The sequence below is a fragment of the Pelecanus crispus genome, chromosome 8 (assembly GCF_030463565.1).
Source record: "Pelecanus crispus isolate bPelCri1 chromosome 8, bPelCri1.pri, whole genome shotgun sequence".
Lineage (NCBI taxonomy): Eukaryota > Metazoa > Chordata > Aves > Pelecaniformes > Pelecanidae > Pelecanus > Pelecanus crispus.
Genome location: NC_134650.1, coordinates 4,419,923 through 4,439,181, shown reverse-complemented (window position 1 = coordinate 4,439,181; position 19,259 = coordinate 4,419,923). Strand labels below are relative to the sequence as shown.

The 19,259-nt window shown below is 49.0% G+C and overlaps 1 protein-coding gene across 1 annotated transcript; it reads right to left on the bottom strand.

Annotated features, from left to right (window-relative positions):
* Positions 1-559: 559 nt before the first annotated feature.
* Positions 560-13,986, bottom strand: SLC25A48 (solute carrier family 25 member 48). Its single transcript, XM_075715619.1, has 7 exons — positions 13,941-13,986; positions 11,093-11,136; positions 7,468-7,539; positions 6,632-6,884; positions 5,109-5,342; positions 3,775-3,908; positions 560-682 (listed from the first exon to the last, which is right to left on the bottom strand). Exons 1-7 carry the CDS (start codon positions 13,984-13,986, stop codon positions 560-562), a joined length of 906 nt encoding a protein of 301 aa, XP_075571734.1.
* Between the last annotated feature and the right edge of the window lie 5,273 nt (positions 13,987-19,259).

Genomic DNA, 19,259 nt, shown 5'->3' with positions numbered 1-19,259 from the left:
TACTGCAGAAAACAGCAAAGACTGCCAAGAATAATCTTGAGGTTTTAACTGCTAAAAAAGTTTCTGTAATCAGATATTTTTAATGCTGCTCCTTTATGCAACCCTAGGTTTATGAGGGAAAGAGTAAAACTGTGAGTTGATAGTCAAGGCACTTTGAAAGGGCTTAATTTCAGGTCTGTGCGGATGGATCAGAGGAGGAAAGGATATTGTGCAGGGACTTTAGTGAGAGTGATATTTCAAAACTTATAAAATGTTAGAGAATATTCTCCTTTCAGATTTTCTTTTCTGATTCAGGCTCATCAAAACAATCACAACAATCAGAATGGATGGTAATGAAATTGCGGGAGATCTGGAATGAAACCAAAATCCATCGGCACATCTATTGTCTGCTCCAAATCCCACAGACCCCAATTTGAAAAGTGTTTTACTATTCAGATGTAGGTACCCATGTAAGTTATCTGACTTTCAGAGGATCTGCACAATTGCAACTCCATTTGATTCAAAGATTAATTCTCTAATTTTAATAAAGCTAGAGGGTCTTTATGCGCTGACCTGGAAGTTAAGGATTGGTCTCAGTTTGGTCTCTTTTCATTGCTTTGAGGGAAAGTTCATAGCCAAGAAACATGGCTGAACTCATTGGGAATCCTCGCACTGCATTGACCGTGATGCCCCTAAAAAAGACCTGTTGGGGATGGAGAAAGGTTAGAGCACAGGAATATACTGGCTATTTGAAGAAGAAGAAGAAAACATTGAATGAAGTCATGGTGGGATCCTGAAGAACCCAATCTTGGTTTGCTCAGGAGATACGCTCTCACTGCTGGTCTTTGCTGAAGTCTGTGCTGGAGAACAGAAACGCAATGGCAAAAGTCACCGGTTTGGTATTGTTGTGCTCCATGCTCCCTGGGGACCCCCACCTGAATCTGCCAGCAGGAGCTACAAGAGGTAAAGGGTAAAAAATGGCCTCATGCCACTGGTGTAGAGTAAGAAGCAAGAAATCTAAAACATTTCCAGTGTTGTCCTACCTAGCTACGGGTCCTCCTTCCCTTTGCATACATATGCATGCAAGGATCATGCAAACCCCAGGGTAAAACAAGAAGGCTGTTGCTTTCATGCAGAAAATGCTCTGACTCCCGGGGCTGGGTCTATGGGTGCAGAAGACATTTGGGAAGTGGAGAGGGAGCGGTGTGGCTGCAAGCCAGCCTGGCCGACGTGGGCACTGTGCCACGCAGACTATTTTGCAGGTTTACCTTTGAGCACAGAAACAATTTCTCAATCAGCAGAAAACTAGACTTACTCTGTACCTTGCTGAGAACTACCTCTCCCCACCAGCTTTGGAAAAAATACTCGATAGAAGCTGGTATTTTCACATGTGGGTTTCTAAGGTCAAGCTTGGGTGCTCAGACATATCCCAGAGTTTTCTTTCGTTAAGATAATAAATCTGAATTTATACAGCCAGACTTCCCCATGCTGCTTTATATATATATATATTATATATATATATATAGATGCTGGCACTTACAGGAGTGAAAGACCCTGTGGCTTTTAAGTGCTGGAACAGTAAAGTGCTTTTTGGAAAGTGGAGAAGGGGCCCTTGTCGCTCCTGGCATTGGCTTATCTCCCTTCAAACCCCCCCCTCACTACAAATGCTACTGCCTGGTATGTGCAAGGGTGTGCACAAAGCACTCATTCTGGGGTGAGCCTATTTACAAAATGATGATTGCAGGGAGTATCTCTGCTGGCCTGTTTCTCACAAAATCACTCTGTTAACCACCCAGGCTAATCGCTGTGGTCACTAATCTAAACACCAGAAGTTCAGAATAACCATGAAAAGTAACATCAGCAAAGCCAGCCCCCTTCCAGGCTTTTCAAAGGCAAAGCTCCCACAGCAACTGTAAGAAAGCATGGAAGATCTTGGCTGCAAGACCAGAAGCCCAGAGATTTAAGTGTCTAACCAGTATTTTCCCTGAAATACTGAGCTCTGCTAAACATGACTGTATCTTGTACCCAATAAATCCAATGCATGGTGCTGACTTGTACGAGACAGAATCGAAACATCTTCACATTGTTTAGGACAGAGTTTGCAACATGAAATTGCAATATTGGGATATTTAGGATATTACTTGACTTATTGAGATGTTTTATTTTGCTAGGAAAGATAGAATTTTCTGGGAGGAAATTCAAATTTTTGCAGTATCCATAAAGTAACATGAGAGAGCCAAGTTAAATAATAATAAAGATTTATGAAGAAAAGGCATAAATTTTTCTCATCAGAATGAACACACCTAACTATGGAGAAAGAAGAGGGTTATATTTACATTTTTATGTGTACACAGACAATTATTTTCAGCACTGCGAATGCTGTTCCTTTGCCCCAGAATGAAAACATCCAGAGCTGTGTTTGCCGTTTATCAGTTCTGTGTCTCCCAACATATAAAAAGATTTTCCTTACAGGAGAAGGATCTAGTCTTATCAACTGTTACTTAATACTATTGCCGGCTTTGGTCCGGGTGCCAGGCATGATAGCAGAAAAACTGCAAGCAGCTCAGACCTCAAACAAAAAAAACCCTAAGCAAGCGCCTGAATTAGTTGTCAATATTCAGGCGGGACAAGGAGGGATAGGGGGTGAGGATGAGGATGGAGAGGGAAGGGAAAACACATGGAAATTCTCTTTTCAGCTACCCTATGTATTACTGTGAAACTGTGTGCCAAACGGAACACGCAGGGCAGGTAGAGCGTGCGGGGCACCCTGACCCTCCTCTGACCATCCGAGCACGGTCTTTAGCTTCTGTCCAGGTGCCTGTGCTTCATACGACTGTGACCTTCTTCACTCAATGGCAAAGACAAACCAGACTGCGGGCTCCAGTGTCGGCTGGCATAACGTAGTGGCATGTTGGCAAATATTTAAATCATGCTGACTTGGGATTTTGCAGGTTATTTTTCTTTTTGTAACTTATTACTTTTCCCTCAGAATGTGAAAATTAACACTTCGGAGCTAAGAGCTTACATGATGTTTTGATGACAACTTAAATATAGATTTATTTCCATGTCAGAAGATATCACTTCCCATAACCATGCATTGCAGCGCAATAAAGCTGCAAACCCCGGTTCTCTGCCATTCACATTTAACTGAGGCAAAGTTTGCAGGTAGAACAAACAACTTTTCTTACACGAATAAACAAAGTCAGAAAAAGGAGATAAGTTTTTTTTGGCATGCAGCCCTTCTTCACGGTTGAAGCCAAAGCAATTCTGATTTAAGAGCATTCTCAATCTACTCTGTCTTGGTGCAGAATGAGGGTGGGCAGTGCAAACCGCAGCATCAGTTCCACCGCAGCATTGCCCAAGGCAACCAACCACACCCAGGGTGCCAGCACCTTCCCGCTGTAATCAGTTCCCATTGACTTTGGTGTCAATGGGAAACATTTGACCTCTGCATTTTGTAGAAGCAATCGCAGAGGCAAGATTTGCTACCTCTGATTTATGTCAAATCATACTCACAATTAAATGCACTGACATGAAGTGTTATTTTAAATTAATTACACCAGCAGACTGTGACCTCCAGTCATTCAGTTTTCATTGCTGTAAGGTGTATTATTACTCTCACTATTATGATTTGGAAGGAATCGACACTATAATTACCTGCTGTCATGCTTATAATTTAGAAGTAACTGGCTTTAGCCGTCTCTCAACCTTGCAGATAGGTTTGTAGCAGTCATTGTATTTCCCAGTTGAAAATTAAATGCCTAATACCCAGATTTTACTTCAAATACCACTTACTTTTAAGCCGTCGTTCTTGTAGCTCTGCAAGATACAGTCAAGGGTCCCTTTGTATTTGTTTAAATAAACTCCATCTGCCTGAAGTCGACTTTTCACAACATCCATTGGAGTAGCAGTCCCCCAGGAAATGGCTCCTAGAAAAATGCAGAATATTTGAACAATCTCTTCTCTATATTTCCTTGGCCGCAGGTCAGTGAACTCAGAAATTCACCTCTCATCTACCACATCATATTCATGGGCTTTTCGTTTCAGAGCTTTCACCCTGCTCAGGGACAGGAATGGTATTTCTGGGAGCAAAGTTCCCTGTTTCTGGAAGAAGCATTGAGATTTTGGGGGTTACGCTGGTAATCAAATGCAGGCAGCCCAGGAGGTGCTCCCCCAGGTGCAAATACATCTTCTGCCGTGCTTCTGGTGGAGCATGGACATGCCCTGGGAAGAGCCCGAGCTGCAGGGAGCTGCGGCCTGGGGCAATTTCAGAAAAACTGGAGTCCCCAGATAATACTGTTGAAAAGCAAAGTTTGAGCTGAGAATGCAAATAAGAGGTTGGTCCATCTCATGCAATCAGGATTAGGCTCCACGCAGCTGAGATACATCGTCATTCCTATAAAGAAACATTGATTAGCTTGCAGCTGAGGGGGATGTTTTGCCTCTCTAAAAAGGTCAGCGTGTGACCGCAATACATGGCCCAGTTGGACAGACGAGAGCTTGTTTGGACCTATGTGAGTGTTGGGGCATACTGGAGAAGCTGTCCAGGTGGACCAGGGCTCTGTTTATTCGCAGGAGAAACGGAGAGGACGTTTTGTAATCATTACCTAGCTAAGGACTGAGTTGCATTTAGGGGTCTGCAATTTAGAAGTGGCCGAGAAACGGGGAGTGGGTGTAGGGGTGACCTTACACATGTAAGCATGGTGGGGGACGTGCATGCCAGTCTTACTGGCAGGTGCACATAGGAAAAAAAGAAGATCAGCAACAGTCAGCTCTGCTTCTGCTGCGTGCGGGTAAGGTGCTCGCCCTTCTGGAGGGCAGCCAACAGGTTGAAGTCCTCTTCTGGAGGCATCTTGGCTGCCGTGAGGCTTCCACATGCAGGGAGATGAAGGCGCTGGCTGTTTTCCTTCTTGCTGACACTGAGCCCCATGAAGGTCTGATAACATGACTTGCATAAAGTTTGTCAATAAAGCACAGCCATGGTGCCAGGGGAGCTGACCCTGGGGGAGGAAGGTCATTCAGCCCCATGTCCTCTCCTGGTGACCAGGAGGATGTGGCAGCCCTTGAGCCACCCCTAGGAACCTTCCTGTCCTTGTTTTGCCAGTGTTGCGGGATAAAAAGGCGCTTACCTGCTACACCCCCTGCCAGCCAGATGGAGGAGGGATTAGGGGAAATACATCCATCAGGGGTAATCCATCCACAGAAAACTGTGTAAGGGATGAAATAGAGGCAGTACCCAGGAACATCCCTCAGAAGCATTGCTCCCATGCCTCGGTATATTCCTGCTATCCCCTCTTTCTGTAGGACTGTCCTAAAGCAGTGAATTGGGCCTCGGTAGACAGGAAATCCAGGAACTATGTTTGCTGAAAAAAAAAAAAGATACAACTGTTATAATAGCTATATTTCTACAGAAATCCTCTCAAAAGCCTACTGCCACCGAACAGACAGAAATCACTGCCATCCATTTTCTTTTGATGGGATCAATACGTAGTGTGGGAAAAAAGTTTTAAGAAAGAGGACTTTGGTCCAGTTTTAAAAGATGCTTAGACACTTCAGGACAGATTTTTCTTAGATGCATTGCATGCCTCCCCATAGGTATGTGCCCGGTGAGATTTCCAAATGAGTTTAAGGCTATGTGCCCAATTTTCATGGATTTTAATGACATCTTGGTGCAAGCTACATCTTTGAAAGCCTTGGCATCTTCAGAGTCTGGCCCTTCTGATGTAGAGGAGCTAGCTGCTTTTGGAAAGAGCATTAGGTTGCTAAGCTGCATGGAGGCTTTTAAAAATGGACATCATATTATTTTATCAAACCAATACAAAAATGTCAATATTTCACAGTTAAGCACTGCAGCTGTAATCATGAGAAAGATGTTTGTGAAACTGCTGAAATCCAAGCTGTGTCAGCTCTGCAGCTGCACCGTCTCTTCCTTTGGCTGTGCATGTGCTCCGGTGGGGTTTGCTCCGTGCTGGCAGCCTGCGATGAAATTCAGCTGCCACATTGCACAGCAGCAGCAGCTCCTTCTGCCTGCAGTTTCTGGAGAGGTTACGGCTGCCCGCTGCCATCCTGCCAGTGTTCCCTCCTGACCCATCTTGCCTGCACCTGGGTACCTGTAATCCTGCCCCAAATAAGCCAGCGGTTTTCAAATGTACATGTGAAATTTTTGCTTTTGAATGGAGGAGGGTGGAATAAGAGGGGGTTTATAGGCAAATATATACAAATATACACATATACAAATATACACTGAGAGTGTGCAGCAGGAGATGGGGAGCTGGCATGACTGCTGGCAGCCATGGTGCTGCTGGTGGGATCTCCAGGGGACCCAACAGCCCAAGCACTCGCTGTTCCTGCCCCATGGCCATGTGGGGAAGGCGGCTTCCGTGGCTCCTGGTCCTGAGCAGACCTGCTCCTGTGTTTGTTATAGATCCCAATCAGCTGGAAATACCAGCAGAGGTCTGATCAATGTCATTGATAAAAACTCTCCCCTTGAGCTGAGCAGGATGAGGTCCATCCTGAGGCAGAAGGAAGCATTTTTAGCTCAATTGTGGCAGCACAAGGCAGCAGAGCCAGGCCTTGAAGCAAAGTTGTCCTGAAGCTCTCAGTATACACCGAGTACTGGCAGAGAAAGGAAAAAGAAACTTTTGCTTCCTACCTTTGATGTACGGCTGCATTTGCATCTGTAGCCTTATCTTTACCAGGTCCACAGGAGTGCCGATGCCCACAGAGATGAACCCTGCCACCATGCTGGCCAGAGCCACGTCGGTGAGCGCCGGCGTGTGAGAAGGGTCTCCGTGGCGGAGCTGGCTGAGGAGCCGTTGCGTGTTGCTGAAGACACCAAACACCACAGAGCTGTAGACGGCAATGGTGGCCAGTGGGAAGGACATGCCTTTGAAGAAGCCGGCCACCTACCCGGGGAAGGGAGCAGGAGTTAAGAGAGCAAATGGGACTGAGCAGAGTAAACCCCAAGTTGTCTGTCAGGCCAGGAATGCAAATCCAAGAACCAGATGTCTCCTGGAACCAACCGTTCGCACATGCTGAGCAGATAAAATTAATTCATACCACTAAAGACTTGTAAAGATTGTGCAGACTACAGGATATGCTGAAAGCACAGGAACCCATGTGAAAGTCCCTCTTATGGCCGCCACCTCTCCTGGCATCACCAAAGTCAGCAAAATACCTGTGGCAGAGCTTGCCAGCAGGTACAGGCAAAAGAGCCACTGTGGATGTAACACCCTGACTCATGCGAAGACACGGGCAATGTCATTTATCACTCCCTGCCAGGGATCTCTCTTTTCCCTAGAGGAGTAACCAAGAGAGTTACTTTAGAGCTAGCAAGAGAAGGCTGTAGGAATTCGCAGTCTCAGCTGCAGCTTTATTGGTCTTCATGTAACTGCTGCTGTCAACAGTGATTTTGTATAATTGCTTTATGTATTTATCTATTTATCCAGTTGCGTTTTCTACCAGCACATTGTAAGATAAAATACTTACAGACTCATTTCTGTACACAGTGAGAACACAGTTGAGTGTATTTCCATATCCTTGTCCAGCTTGCAAACGAGTCTGCAAAAGGCATACATGAAATGCGTTTAAAATCCCATGCTCCCAGCCCAGTGAAAGCTCATGCTACATAAACAATGTGTACTTTGCTTTGAGAGTGAATCCTTCCTTAAGTTGTAAAGAAAACAGAGCAACAAAATAAGATATACATGCATCTACCCCCCTTGAACTTTGCAAGAAGCAGGGCTAAACGGGACCTCAGAGGTCTGAAGCTTTCTGCAACATCTGGAATCGATGACTGTCAAATTGCTCTCGAATCCAGACCAGCTACCCTGGCCCAGCACAGCACTCGCAGCAGACTGCTGGTGTGCAGCGCTGTCATTGGCAAGGTCCTGATTTATGTGGAAATTGGAGAGTGATGTGGTCTCCTCCATGTGGGGACTCTCAGTGGAGGCTGGGATACGTTGCTGAAAGATGGAGAGGAGAGCTCCCCTGGGAGGCTTCTGGGGCCCTTCCAATCCAAGGTGGATTTTAAGACCTAGAAATACTAAATGGAGCCAAAATTATTCGTCTCCATCGCAGAAATTCTCCATGCTTCACTCAAAAATACATTTTTACATCATTTCCAACAAAGACATTTTGTTTCTGGAAAGCAATGGTTGTACCCCTTCCAGAAGATGCCTACAACCGCTGTAAGAAATAGTGTGTAAATCACAACGAAGGCTGTGTGCTTCAACAGGCTTTCCCTTTCTCACATATATATATACATATACACACACACGCACACGCATATTTAGATCATCTTTCATTCAGGCTGCTCACAAGTTTGCAATAAAAAATCCTAACAAGTGACGCATTTTTTTGGACTCAGAGTTGTGTGAGGAAATGGAAACCCTGTTTGGTTCGCAGGACCTGGGGCTTCCGCAATTAATCTTGGCTGAGGCCAGAGCTCATTTCTTATAGGAATACACTCACACGTGCTCTATCGGGGATGTTTTTAGGGAATGGGAACAGCATTTCTGGTCGTATTCACCAGTAGTGCTGCTAGCAGGAATGGTGAAATGAAGCCTGGAGGGACAGTGCCAACCTGCGCTGGAAGCAAGTGCCTGGTCCCCTCCAGTGGCTCAGCCCCAGCTTACAGCAGAGTGAAGCAGGAACTTTATTTGGGAATTTAAAGCCCAAAGGAGTGAGTGTCCTCCAAAGTTCGTGCCTGGGGAGAGGTTTTGGACAGCAATCGGCAGGTTGAATGACAATGATTTGGCCCAGAGCCGTGCCCAGGGCGCTGCAAGAGGCTGGCCAGTGGGGTGCTGCCGTGGGACCTGTCCGGGGAGTGAGAAGGACCAAAGCCCGGGCTCACCCCTCGCCCCAGGACGGCTCCGTGCACCCGTCTGCCTGCACCGAGCACTGAGCACCGCTCCGCACCTGGCCAGAGGCCACGGAGAAGGCGGCAGCGAAAGCAGAATCATATACTTACTGAGCCCTTATAAACACGCCGGGATGTGAAGATGCCAGCTACGGCTCATGCAGCACACATTGTGCAACGCGGGCAGGCCCAGGCCGTGGGTGCAGACCTGTGCACACCGTGGCTCATGCCGGGGATAACGGGGCCGGGGCGGACCAGCGGGGAGGCTGGCTGCACCCTGAGCAACCCGGGACAGGGCACCACGGTGCAGAGCCCTGCGTTCACCCCGGCTTCATCTGCACGCTTAGCCCAAACATTTCCATTTTGCCTCCATGGGCTTGTTTTTTTTCCTTTTACACAGTAACCAGGTATTTAGAGGTTCAAGTTAATACATTTTTTGAGTAACTGAGGGCAACTGAGTGCTCTCACAAGCTGCTCCTCATACATATGCCCCTTAGCTAAGCTGTTAACACCCAGCGCTGAAATCCCTGCTGGCATCTCTGTCAAAGTCTTCTGATACCAATATGGATATTCCTCAGGAAACATCTTTCTGTTACATTTTAATTAGACAGGGCCCTTGGGTGGCACCCAGAAACTGAAGAAAGTTCTGGGGAAATGAATGCAGTGTGGAGGATGAAAAGTGAGTAAATGTAAAACTATTTAGAGTTTTGCAAGGCCATGGAAAAACAGCTGCTTGGGTTTGATGGAAGCTGCAACGCTGGGAAGGGCCCAGCTGAAGGAGGAGGCCTGCTTGATGGGAACCATGGTGCAGACACCACACACCCCATCCAACCTTTCGTTCAGTCTTGTCCTCTTCTCCAGGTGGGGAAGGACCCCCCCATTTCCTGAAGGCTGCGAGTGCCCGTTTGCTGGCTTAGTGCTGTGTAAAAACTCTCCCTTCCACTTCCCTTCCCCTAAATTTGGAAAGATAACAAGTCTGCCTACTTGGTATTCCCAGGCCATGTCCAAAGCCAAGGGCAACAGAAGGGTCAGCCTGACAGTTGTCTTTGTAAGCACTGAAGGATGGGCTCACTCTTTCTTGGCATCCAGAAAGTCAATGCTTCCCAGCAGGATCCTCTCTCAGTTGTTGCCAAACTCCGCCAAACCTGGCAGCGACACCCTGACGGCCAGCCTGAGATGGGGATTGCCTTGGCAACCCTGAGCAGGGCCTGCCTGCGCTGCCCGTGCCCTGGCCCTGCCATCGCTGGGGTGGTGTGGGCAGCCTTGCAGCTCCTCCTGCCTGGGGTCTGCACCCATCCTCGCACGGCGATGCTCCCAGGGCTGGTATCACCTTAGCAGCTCAGAAAGGATAGGGCTGGCAGGCCATCTCCCAACCCTAGGAGAGCCAGCTGTGTGCGAGGAGATGGCTGGGATGGCTGGAGAAAGGATGTGGCGTGGGCAGTGCTGGAGCCTGCTTCCTCCCCATCTCCCTCCAAGGGTCTTTGAGGTGCAAACAGGACCGCTGGCTCTTGGGTCTGCCACATCTGCCCCACGTGGTGCCAGCAACAAGGCTTAAACCAGATCAGAGCACGTGGGCTGGACAGCTGAAGCAGTGAAAGCCGGCCAGAGATGCCTATCACTCTGTGCAAAAGGCAAAAGGAACAGGACCTTCCTCTATATCTCTGCATCAGTAGGGACAGTCAACTTGGTTAGGTCGGGCTGTGTTGGTATGTGCATGGGCTTGTCTGCATCACGCTAGCAAATATCTTCTTACATCTCTAAATCCTTCCCTCTGAGGAATAATTGTCTTGCAGGAATAGTAAATATTGCATCTCATAGCCCTGGGATAACAATTTCAGCACTCTGCCCTTCCAGCATTGCCAACACTAGGAAAACATGTAAAAATGTGCCTCCAGCAAAACAAATATAGTCCCCCCGTTGCCCTTTGAATACTTGTCTGTGGCAAAGTTCAATAAAACATTGGCAGAACTGTTCGGTAAACCACACATTAAGTGAGGCCAGGTTTAATTTTCAGCATTAATCCTCACCGGAGGAACTCGCACATATCCGCCAGTTCTTTTAGTTTCTCATTTGAAGTGAGCTTTGGAGAGGAAGAAAGGCTAAAGTCTATGAAAACATTTCTATGCAAGCTAAATGCCTCCTTGGGGTGACGGGGGAAGTGAAGGTCTTTTGAAGCGTCATCTAGGGAGAGGCCACCTCCCTGTCCGTGGGGTTTTGGGTGGTGACGCGAGAGCACGGTTCAAAGCAGTTTACCTTGATCGTGTCCAGGGGGTGGCCCACAACCACGCTGACAGCTCCTGGGGATGAAAGCAAAGTGTTACGCAAAACACTGAAGAAGCTTTTGTGATGGGACGGGAAGCAATGGGTTTATAGGGGAGGAGGAGAGATTCCTGTAGGAACAGCCGTACTGAGCCAAGCCAGAGCAACGCCCAGCGCAGTGCTCTGTCTGTGACAACAGGCAAAAGCTGGGTGGAAACACGCATCTTCCCCTGAATACTCGCCTGGACTCCATCAACTTTACATCTCAAAGGTGTCCAAGTGAGAGGAGGAGGTGTTGTATCTGTATGACCTGTTGTCCTGGTTTTGGCTGGGATGGAGTTAATTTTCTTCCTAGTAGCAGGCACAGTGCTGTGTTTTGGATTTAGGAGGAGAAGAATGTTGATAACACACTGATGGTTTAGTTGTTGCTCAGCACTGCTTATGCCAGTCAAGGACTTTGCAGCTTCCCATGCTCTGCCAGGGGCACAAGAAACTGGGAGGGGGCACAGCCAGAATAGTTGATCCCAACTGCCCAAAGGGCTATTCCATACCATACGGCGTCATCGGCAGTATAGAAACTGGGGGGGCTTGGCCGGGGAGCAGCGATCGCTGCTCGGGAACTGTCTGGGTATCGGTCGGCGGGTGGTGAGCAATTGCATTGTGCATCACTTGCTTTGTATATTATTATTATTATATATAACAATATTATTATTGTTATTATCATTATTATATTGTTATTATTATCGTTACCATTTTACTTTATTTCAATTATTAAACTGTTCTTATCTCAACCCAGGAGTGTTTCTCACTCTCACTCCTCCAATTCTCTCCCCCATCCCATCAGGGTAGGGGCAGTGAGCGACCGGCTGCGTGGTGCTGCGTTGCTGGCTGGGGCTAAACCACAACACCTGTCCATGAAAGGTATTTAAAAAATGGGTAGACGTGGCACTTTGGGACATGGTTTAGTGGACATGGTGGTGTTGGGTTGATGGTTGGACTGATGGTCTTAGAGGTCCCTTCCAACCTTAATGATTCCTAGTTTTTGCTTTCATTAAAAAATAATATGGCCACCAAGCCAGGAAACATGAAATTATGACTCTCCCCTTAATTGGTTTAGTGGTGGACCTGGTAGTGTTAGGTTAATGGTTGGACTGGATGATCTTAAAGGTCTTTTCCAACCTAAACGATTCTATGAACATACCCCCTTGCACTCCTGCAAACTCATGCAAACTTTTAGCCTCAAAACAGTGAGATTCAGGTTAGACACGAGGAAATGCTCTCTCTCAGCTCAGATAGAGATGCGCTAGAGCTGACTGCTGATGGGGACCATGAACCCCCAGCCTTTGCCTGTTTAAGAGCAGTTTATAGAGAAACCTGTCAGGGATGATTCAGATAAAGAGGATCCTGCTCTGTGTCGATCTCTACAGTCCCATCCAGTCTCATTCCCCATGGTTCTCTGGGAGAAACTGGCCCATTCCCCCTTACCATCCTGCCCACCTACCCACGCCGCTCGCTGCCAGGAGCTCCCATGGCAGGGCAGAGCACGGCTTGGTTTCCCCCTTCTCTGGGAGGACGGTGCAACCCATGTGCCATGGCCAGGATATGGTTTTGTGTGCTTGTTACAAACACCACCAGCAGTTTTTAGGGTGTTTGTGGAGATGGAGAGTAATTTGTGCTGCTTCCCCATCTGTAAGTCTCCAGTGTCCCCAAGCACTTTAGAGACTACGTGAAATTTCTCACTCGTAGTGGATTAGGACTGAAAAGAGCATCATGTCCTTGGTCAACATGTTATGACTTTACTCAAAAATGTATTATAAAATGTCCCCTCTCCTCCTGGACCTTAACCTGAGACCACTTGTGGTCCGGTGCTATGCACGAAGCCTGGTCTGGTGGCTGTTCACCCCCCCGGGGGTCCTGTCCCACTCCTCGGGGTGTGCAGCGATAGCACAGGGTCAGCGGGGCAGAGGGAGCGACTGCGTGCTGCACAACCTCCGCAGGCTGCAAAGCTCCAAAAATCAGCTGCTCGCGTAACCTTTTGGCAGAGGTTCGGGGGGTTTTTTAGAGGCAGCTAACCTATTAACCTGCATTTTCAGCAGACCGGATCAATATCCCTCCCCAGCAGCATCGCCACCCTGGCCATCAGCCTTGCCGGGATCGCGGGGTCAAAGCCAGGCTCTGCCTCCCCCGGGGGTGTGTGCGGCTGGGGGACCCCGGGTTGGCTGCTGCGAGCCCCGGCAGCCCCGCCGCCTCCGCTCCCAGCCCCGGCGCTGCTTCCAGCCTTGAGAGCAAGGCAGGGAGAGCCGGCGGGGGCCGGGGGCGGGTGGGGTGGCCCCGGCAGCCGCCCCCCACTTCCCTGGGCGCCCAGCAGCATCCCACGGACTGACACTTAAATATTAAATATCCCGCCCGTGGAAATGGGATTAAACTGCGCTTCTGAGGCAAAGCAAAGCAAAGCAAAGCAAAACCAAAGCAAAGCAACGCAACGCAAAGCAAAGCAAAGCAAAGCAAAGCAAAGCAAAACCAAAGCAAAGCAAAGCAAAGCAAAGCAAACCAAAGCAAAACCAAAGCAAAGCAACGCAAAGCAACGCAAAGCAAAGCAACGCAAAGCAAACCAAAGCAAAGCAAAACCAAAGCAAAGCAAAACCAAAGCAAAGCAACGCAAAGCAAAGCAACGCAAAGCAAAGCAAAGCAAAGCAAAGCAAAGCAAAACAAAAGCGCGCATCCGCTGGTAGGAGCGCGCCGGTCGGAGGCGCAGACCGTAGGTGACACGGAGGTTTTTTCTTCCCACGCACGCTCCTGTCCCCATCTCGCTGCCTTCCCCCGAGCCCACGGCACCACTTACCGCCCACCCAGCCCGCCGCGAAGTCCTGCAGCTGGAGGCTGTCCATGCTGTGCCGCCGAGCCCGTCCCGCCGGCGGGCCGGGGGAGCCACGCCGGGCAGAGGGGCCACGCCGGTCGGGGGGTCCCTCCGGGCAGGGGTCCCCGCCGGGCAGCGGTCCTCACAGGGCAGGGGGTCCCTCCGGGCAGGGGGTCTCCGCCAGGCAGGGGGTCCCTCCAGGCAGGGAGTCCACACCGGTCGGGGGTCCACGCCGGGCAGGGGGGCCCTCCGTGCAGGGGGTCCCCTCAGGGCAGGGGGTCCCCTCCGGGCACGGGGTCCCCTCCGGGCACGGGGTCCCTCAGGGCAGGGGTCTCCGTGGGGCAGCGGTCCCCTCTGTGCAGGGGTCCCTGCGGGCACGGGGTCCCCTTCGGGCAGCGGGTCCCCTTCGGGCTGGGGGTCCCTCCGTGCAGGGGGTCCCCCCCGTACAGGGGTCCCTGCGGGCGGGGGGTCCTCACCGGGCAGGGGGTCCCCTCCGGGCAGCTGTCCCCTCCGGGCAGGGGGGTCCCCTCCGGGCGGGGGTCCCTGGGGGCAGGGTGTCCCCTCCGTGCAGGGGTCCCTGCGGGCAGGGGGTCCCCCCCGTACAGGGGTCCCTGCGGGCGGGGGGTCCTCACCGGGCAGGGGGTCCCCTCCGGGCAGGGTGTCCCCTCCGTGCAGGGGTTCCTGCGGGCAGGGGGTCCCCTCCGTGCAGGGGTCCCCTCCGGGCCGCGCTCCCGCAGCAGCCCCGCCGCCCGCCGCGGTGTCTCCCAGCCGCGGTGACATCACGCACCGGGGCTTAAAGGCGCCGCGCAGGGGCGGGCGGCGGGGAGAGACCCTGCGGGGCCGGGTGGGGAGGGTCTCGGTCAGGCGGGGGGGGGCAGCACGGGTGCTTCTCGTGGGGCTGGTGCTGCCGGCTGTCAGGCAACTGGGCTCAGGCCGGGCTCCTCTACGCTGGGGCTGGTGGCACCGGGGAGCGGGGAGAGCAGCATCGCCCCTTTGGCCAGGCAACGGGACGGGGGGTTCTGTGTGAAGGGGAAAAAACCAGGGATTTGGAGGAAAGTATGCTGTAAACTCTTAAATTAAAGATGTAAGTCCAGAGATAAAGAGTATAACTCACACAGCCTTACTCAGCTGAAAAACATCTCCATTTGCTTCGTTGAAATCACACTGCCTCATTGCCCAATTTCTGTATTTTGGCAAGCAATGAACAATTGCTGCCTACTCCCTTCCTTCCCCACAGCATTCACAATTTTCTTATACCTCTGTTACCTGCTTCTCCCTCAGTCCTGTCTTTCCCAGAGTCAAGAGCCCAGCTGTGTTTAGTTCCCCTTTCATGCAAGATGCTCCTTTTCACCCTCCTCAGTCTTTTTTTTTTTTTTTAAAGTCTTTGAACTGGGCAGCCAGAACCACAAGCGATAGGAATGAACCAGACACTCAGCAGTGTAAAGATATTTTCTGTTTTGATCTCAGACCCTTTTCTGGCAATTTCTAACATGCTTTTCTGATTGACGCTGAAGACTAGGCTCTCTTTCTCGAATAGTAAATACCTGGTTTTGAGCCCAGCCCGGCTGTTGTGCCTCCTGTGTGGCACTTTCAGTTAGCAAACTGAATGTCCTACGCCTGAATAGCACCCAGCCGCTCAATAGCAGGACGTCCTTCTGGTCCTTACCCAGATCACTGATATCCTTGTGCTCACCAACTCCATCAGAAAACTCCTCTTGGACTTCAGGGGCACACTTTTGCTCTGCAAAAGATGCGTTGGCCCTTCACCACCTCTACAACTACCTGAAAGGAGGTTGCAGTGAGGTGGGTATTGGTCTCTTCTCCCAAGTAACAAGCGATAGGACGAGAGGAAATGGGCTCAAGCTGCGCCAGGGGAGGTTTAGATTAGATATTAGGAAAAATTTCTTCACAGAAAGGGTAGTCAAGCACTGGAACAGGCTGCCCAGAGAGGTGGTGGAGTCACCATCTCTGGAAGCGTTCAAAAAATGGGCAGACATGGCACTTTGGGACATGGTTTAGTGGGCATGGGGGTGTTGGGTTGATGGTTGGACTGATGATCTTAGAGGTCCTTTCCAATCTTAATGATTCCTAGTTTTTACTTTCATTAAAAAATAATCCAGCCACCAAGCCAGTAAACACGAAATTGCTCCTCTCCCCTTAATTGGTTTAGTGGTGGACCTGGTAGTGTTAGGTTAATGGTTGGACTGGATGATCTTAAAGGTCTTTTCCAACCTAAACCATTCTATGATTCTATATACATCTGTCTTATTTGGCTGTGGTTTACCACAGCCCAAAACCAATTTTGTTCTATAGGGGTCAGATTGCTGTGGGTAGCAGTTCCTTGGATCAGTTTTGGAGGCTTTCTAAAAAGATTGGCATCAGGTTTGCTATATTGTCTTCCTGGAATACCAGGTTGGGTTTTATTGAAATGTATTTTGTCTCCATATTCTGGTAACTACGGAAAATGTTGATAGTTCATAAACAAGAAATCTTGAACACCAAAATACTGGCTGAAAATGTAAATATTTAATTTTTTGCATAAATAATTAGTATTTGAATTTCCATTGAGAAATGAATATTTTCCACAGAAACAGACATAATTATTCAAGCCAACCTTAAAACAATGTCCCCTTATGTGTATGCACATATAGACAAGAAACCTTATCACCGAGTTGGCTGAAGGGAGCTTTTGTCTAGAAATTGCTTCTAGAAATGTGATATTAGGTGCATAGTTATCAGCTCAGCTAATCTACACCTGAAACTTTAGATTTTTCAACATATATAACAATGCACGTTCTCCATGAGGAGAGTTTTCCTCAAGCACCAGGTCTCTAATGGTGCAGTGCAGGTTTCAGGGGGGCTGTGGTCCTGGATAAATGTTGGATACAACATGTGTGCACAAGCACTGGGGAAACTTGTCAGTTACTTATTTTCTCAAATAAATTTATTTTTTTCTTTTTAGAAGAAAGGTGATTCCATATGTACTGTAATACAGAAAGAGGATATTGTCCTCATTTTTCATGCATAATTTCTTGCAAAATGAGAAGAAAAGCTGGCTGAATGAGGTAATCATTCAGATAGCAGCACTAATCATTAATCATATGAATTCTCTTTAACTGTAACACATCGCCATGACAAATTCAGAACATCTGCTAACTCAGGGAGAATACTGGAAATGTATTTGCATTACGTCTTTGTGCAACGTTGAACCAAGAGTTGAAACCAAATGTCATGACTTTATTGTGAACAACACATAGCCTAGAAGAGGAAGGCGGAGAAGCTAGGATGGACACGGAAGGTGTCCTGGTTTTGGCTGGGATAGAGTTAATTTTCTTCCTAGTAGCAGGCACAGTGCTGTGTTTTGGATTTAGGAGGAGAAGAATGTTGATAACACGCTGATGTTTTTAGTTGTTGCTCAGCACTGCTTATGCCAGTCAAGGACTTTGCAGCTTCCCATGCTCTGCCAGGGGCACAAGAAACTGGGAGGGGGCACAGCCAGAATAGTTGATCCCAACTGCCCAAAGGGCTATTCCATACCATATGGCATCATGGGCAGTATAGAAACTGGGGGGGGTTGGCCGGGGAGCAGCGATCGCTGCTCGGGAACTGTCTGGGTATCGGTCGGCGGGTGGTGAGCAATTGCATTGTGCATCACTTGCTTTGTATATTATTATTATTATCATTATTATATTGTTATTATTATCATTACTATCTTACTTTGTTTCAATTATTAAACTGTTCTTATCTCAGCCCAGGAGTGTTTCTCACTCTCACTCCTCCGATTCTCTCCCCCACCCCATCGGGGTAGGGGCAGTGAGCGAGCGGCTGCGTGGTGCTGAGTTGCTGGCTGGGGCTGAACCACGACAAAGGGGAAGGGAGATGCCGTTGCAGCTGTACCTGTGGACACTCGCCCGGCAGCGTGCAGGGGTGCAGGACACTTACGGCTCTTGCCGTCGGCTGCTGTTAGCAGTGCCCACAAACCTACAAATCAGCCCTGGAGCGAGCAGAGACCTGTGCACAACCTCGGGGTGGTTAATACTCGCTTGGTCCCTCGGTGCCCTGCTCCTCTGTGGTTTGTGAGGGTGTGTTTTCCCCTGAAGTGAAGTGGCTGCAACTCAAAAAGAGTTTATGGTAACTATCAGCTACGGAGTGTGAGCAGATGAGCCGTCTCCAGGCAGACTGCAGCACCTCTCAGCGGTTATGTGCAAGTAAACCTGTGCTGCTGCTGGTCTGTCCGCAGGCATTTTGCCAAGCTGCTGTTATACTGGAGTGAACTGGGACCCATTAAGGCAAAGCAGAACTCCCCGCTTTGGGCAGTGGCATTAGCAGGGGCACCTTTGCACTCAAAACCACTTTCCAGCACGCTGCCAAGTCCTGCCTATGGGCTGAGAAGCTCATGGCTGTTATCTTCAGCTGACAGCGTCAAATACACTGCTTCTTGTTGAGACCTGTGCGCACGCCTCCATCTCCCAGCTGACGGAGGATCTCTTACTGATAACAGGCAGCAGTGCCGTATGGAGAACTGGGAAGCGATCCATCCTTTCTGCTGCGCTAAATCCCAGCCTGGGCTTGTAGCCACTCACAACAAGTGCTGGTCAGACGGAGATGACTGTGGTTTTGATTAGGGATAAGGAATCCGCTTCCTCCTGCCAAGAGGGGGAACAGGGAGATTGTGTCATCCTGAACACTCTTGATTCTGCCTCCTCCTCAACAACGAACCCATTGGTTTTCACCGTACCACAGTCTTTTGACCAGTTTACATTCTTTTCCACAACAGGTTTATAATGCTACTGATAAAAGGGAAGAAATTTCCCACCATCTTACCAGGAGCCGTATATTTTCTCTGGGTGAGCACTGCAGTGCAGGGCCTGGGGCAGACTCAGTAACTCATGGTAGAGTCGCACTTAACCGCTCTGAGAATTAAAGAAATGACTCAGCCAGGACAGAGTATGTTAGAGATGTCCAGCTGTAAAAGATTCCTGGGCTAGGATGCATTTCAATGGAAATACAGCTGATCCAGGGATAAATTCCCTTTAAATATTAACCTATTAATAACATATAATGGCTTAAGTTGCTGGGAAATATCCAAGTAAAACAACATTAAAGCTCACTGCTGTGGCCAGAGTCACTGGTCATCGGGGTCTAATGCTTGGTGTCTCTTTGAGGACCTGAGTCCCATGAACAGAGGCCAGTAAATTAAAAAGCAATGTACACAAACACCCTGAAGCAATGTATGAGCTGTGATAAGAGGACAAATTCACAAGCTACAGCAATCAGACAGATCCAGGCAGTGGGAAGACATGT

Excerpts from the sequence above, each read along its gene's own strand:
- SLC25A48 (XM_075715619.1), bottom strand. The coding sequence starts at position 13,986 with ATGGACAGCCTCCAGCTGCAGGACTTCGCGGCGGGCTGGGTGGGCG. Across the intron at positions 11,137-13,940 it reads CGCGGCGGGCTGGGTGGGCG|GAGCTGTCAGCGTGGTTGTG; the intron begins GTAAGTGGTGCC and ends TTTCATCCCCAG. Across the intron at positions 7,540-11,092 it reads ACCCCCTGGACACGATCAAG|ACTCGTTTGCAAGCTGGACA; the intron begins GTAAACTGCTTT and ends TGCCTTTTGCAG.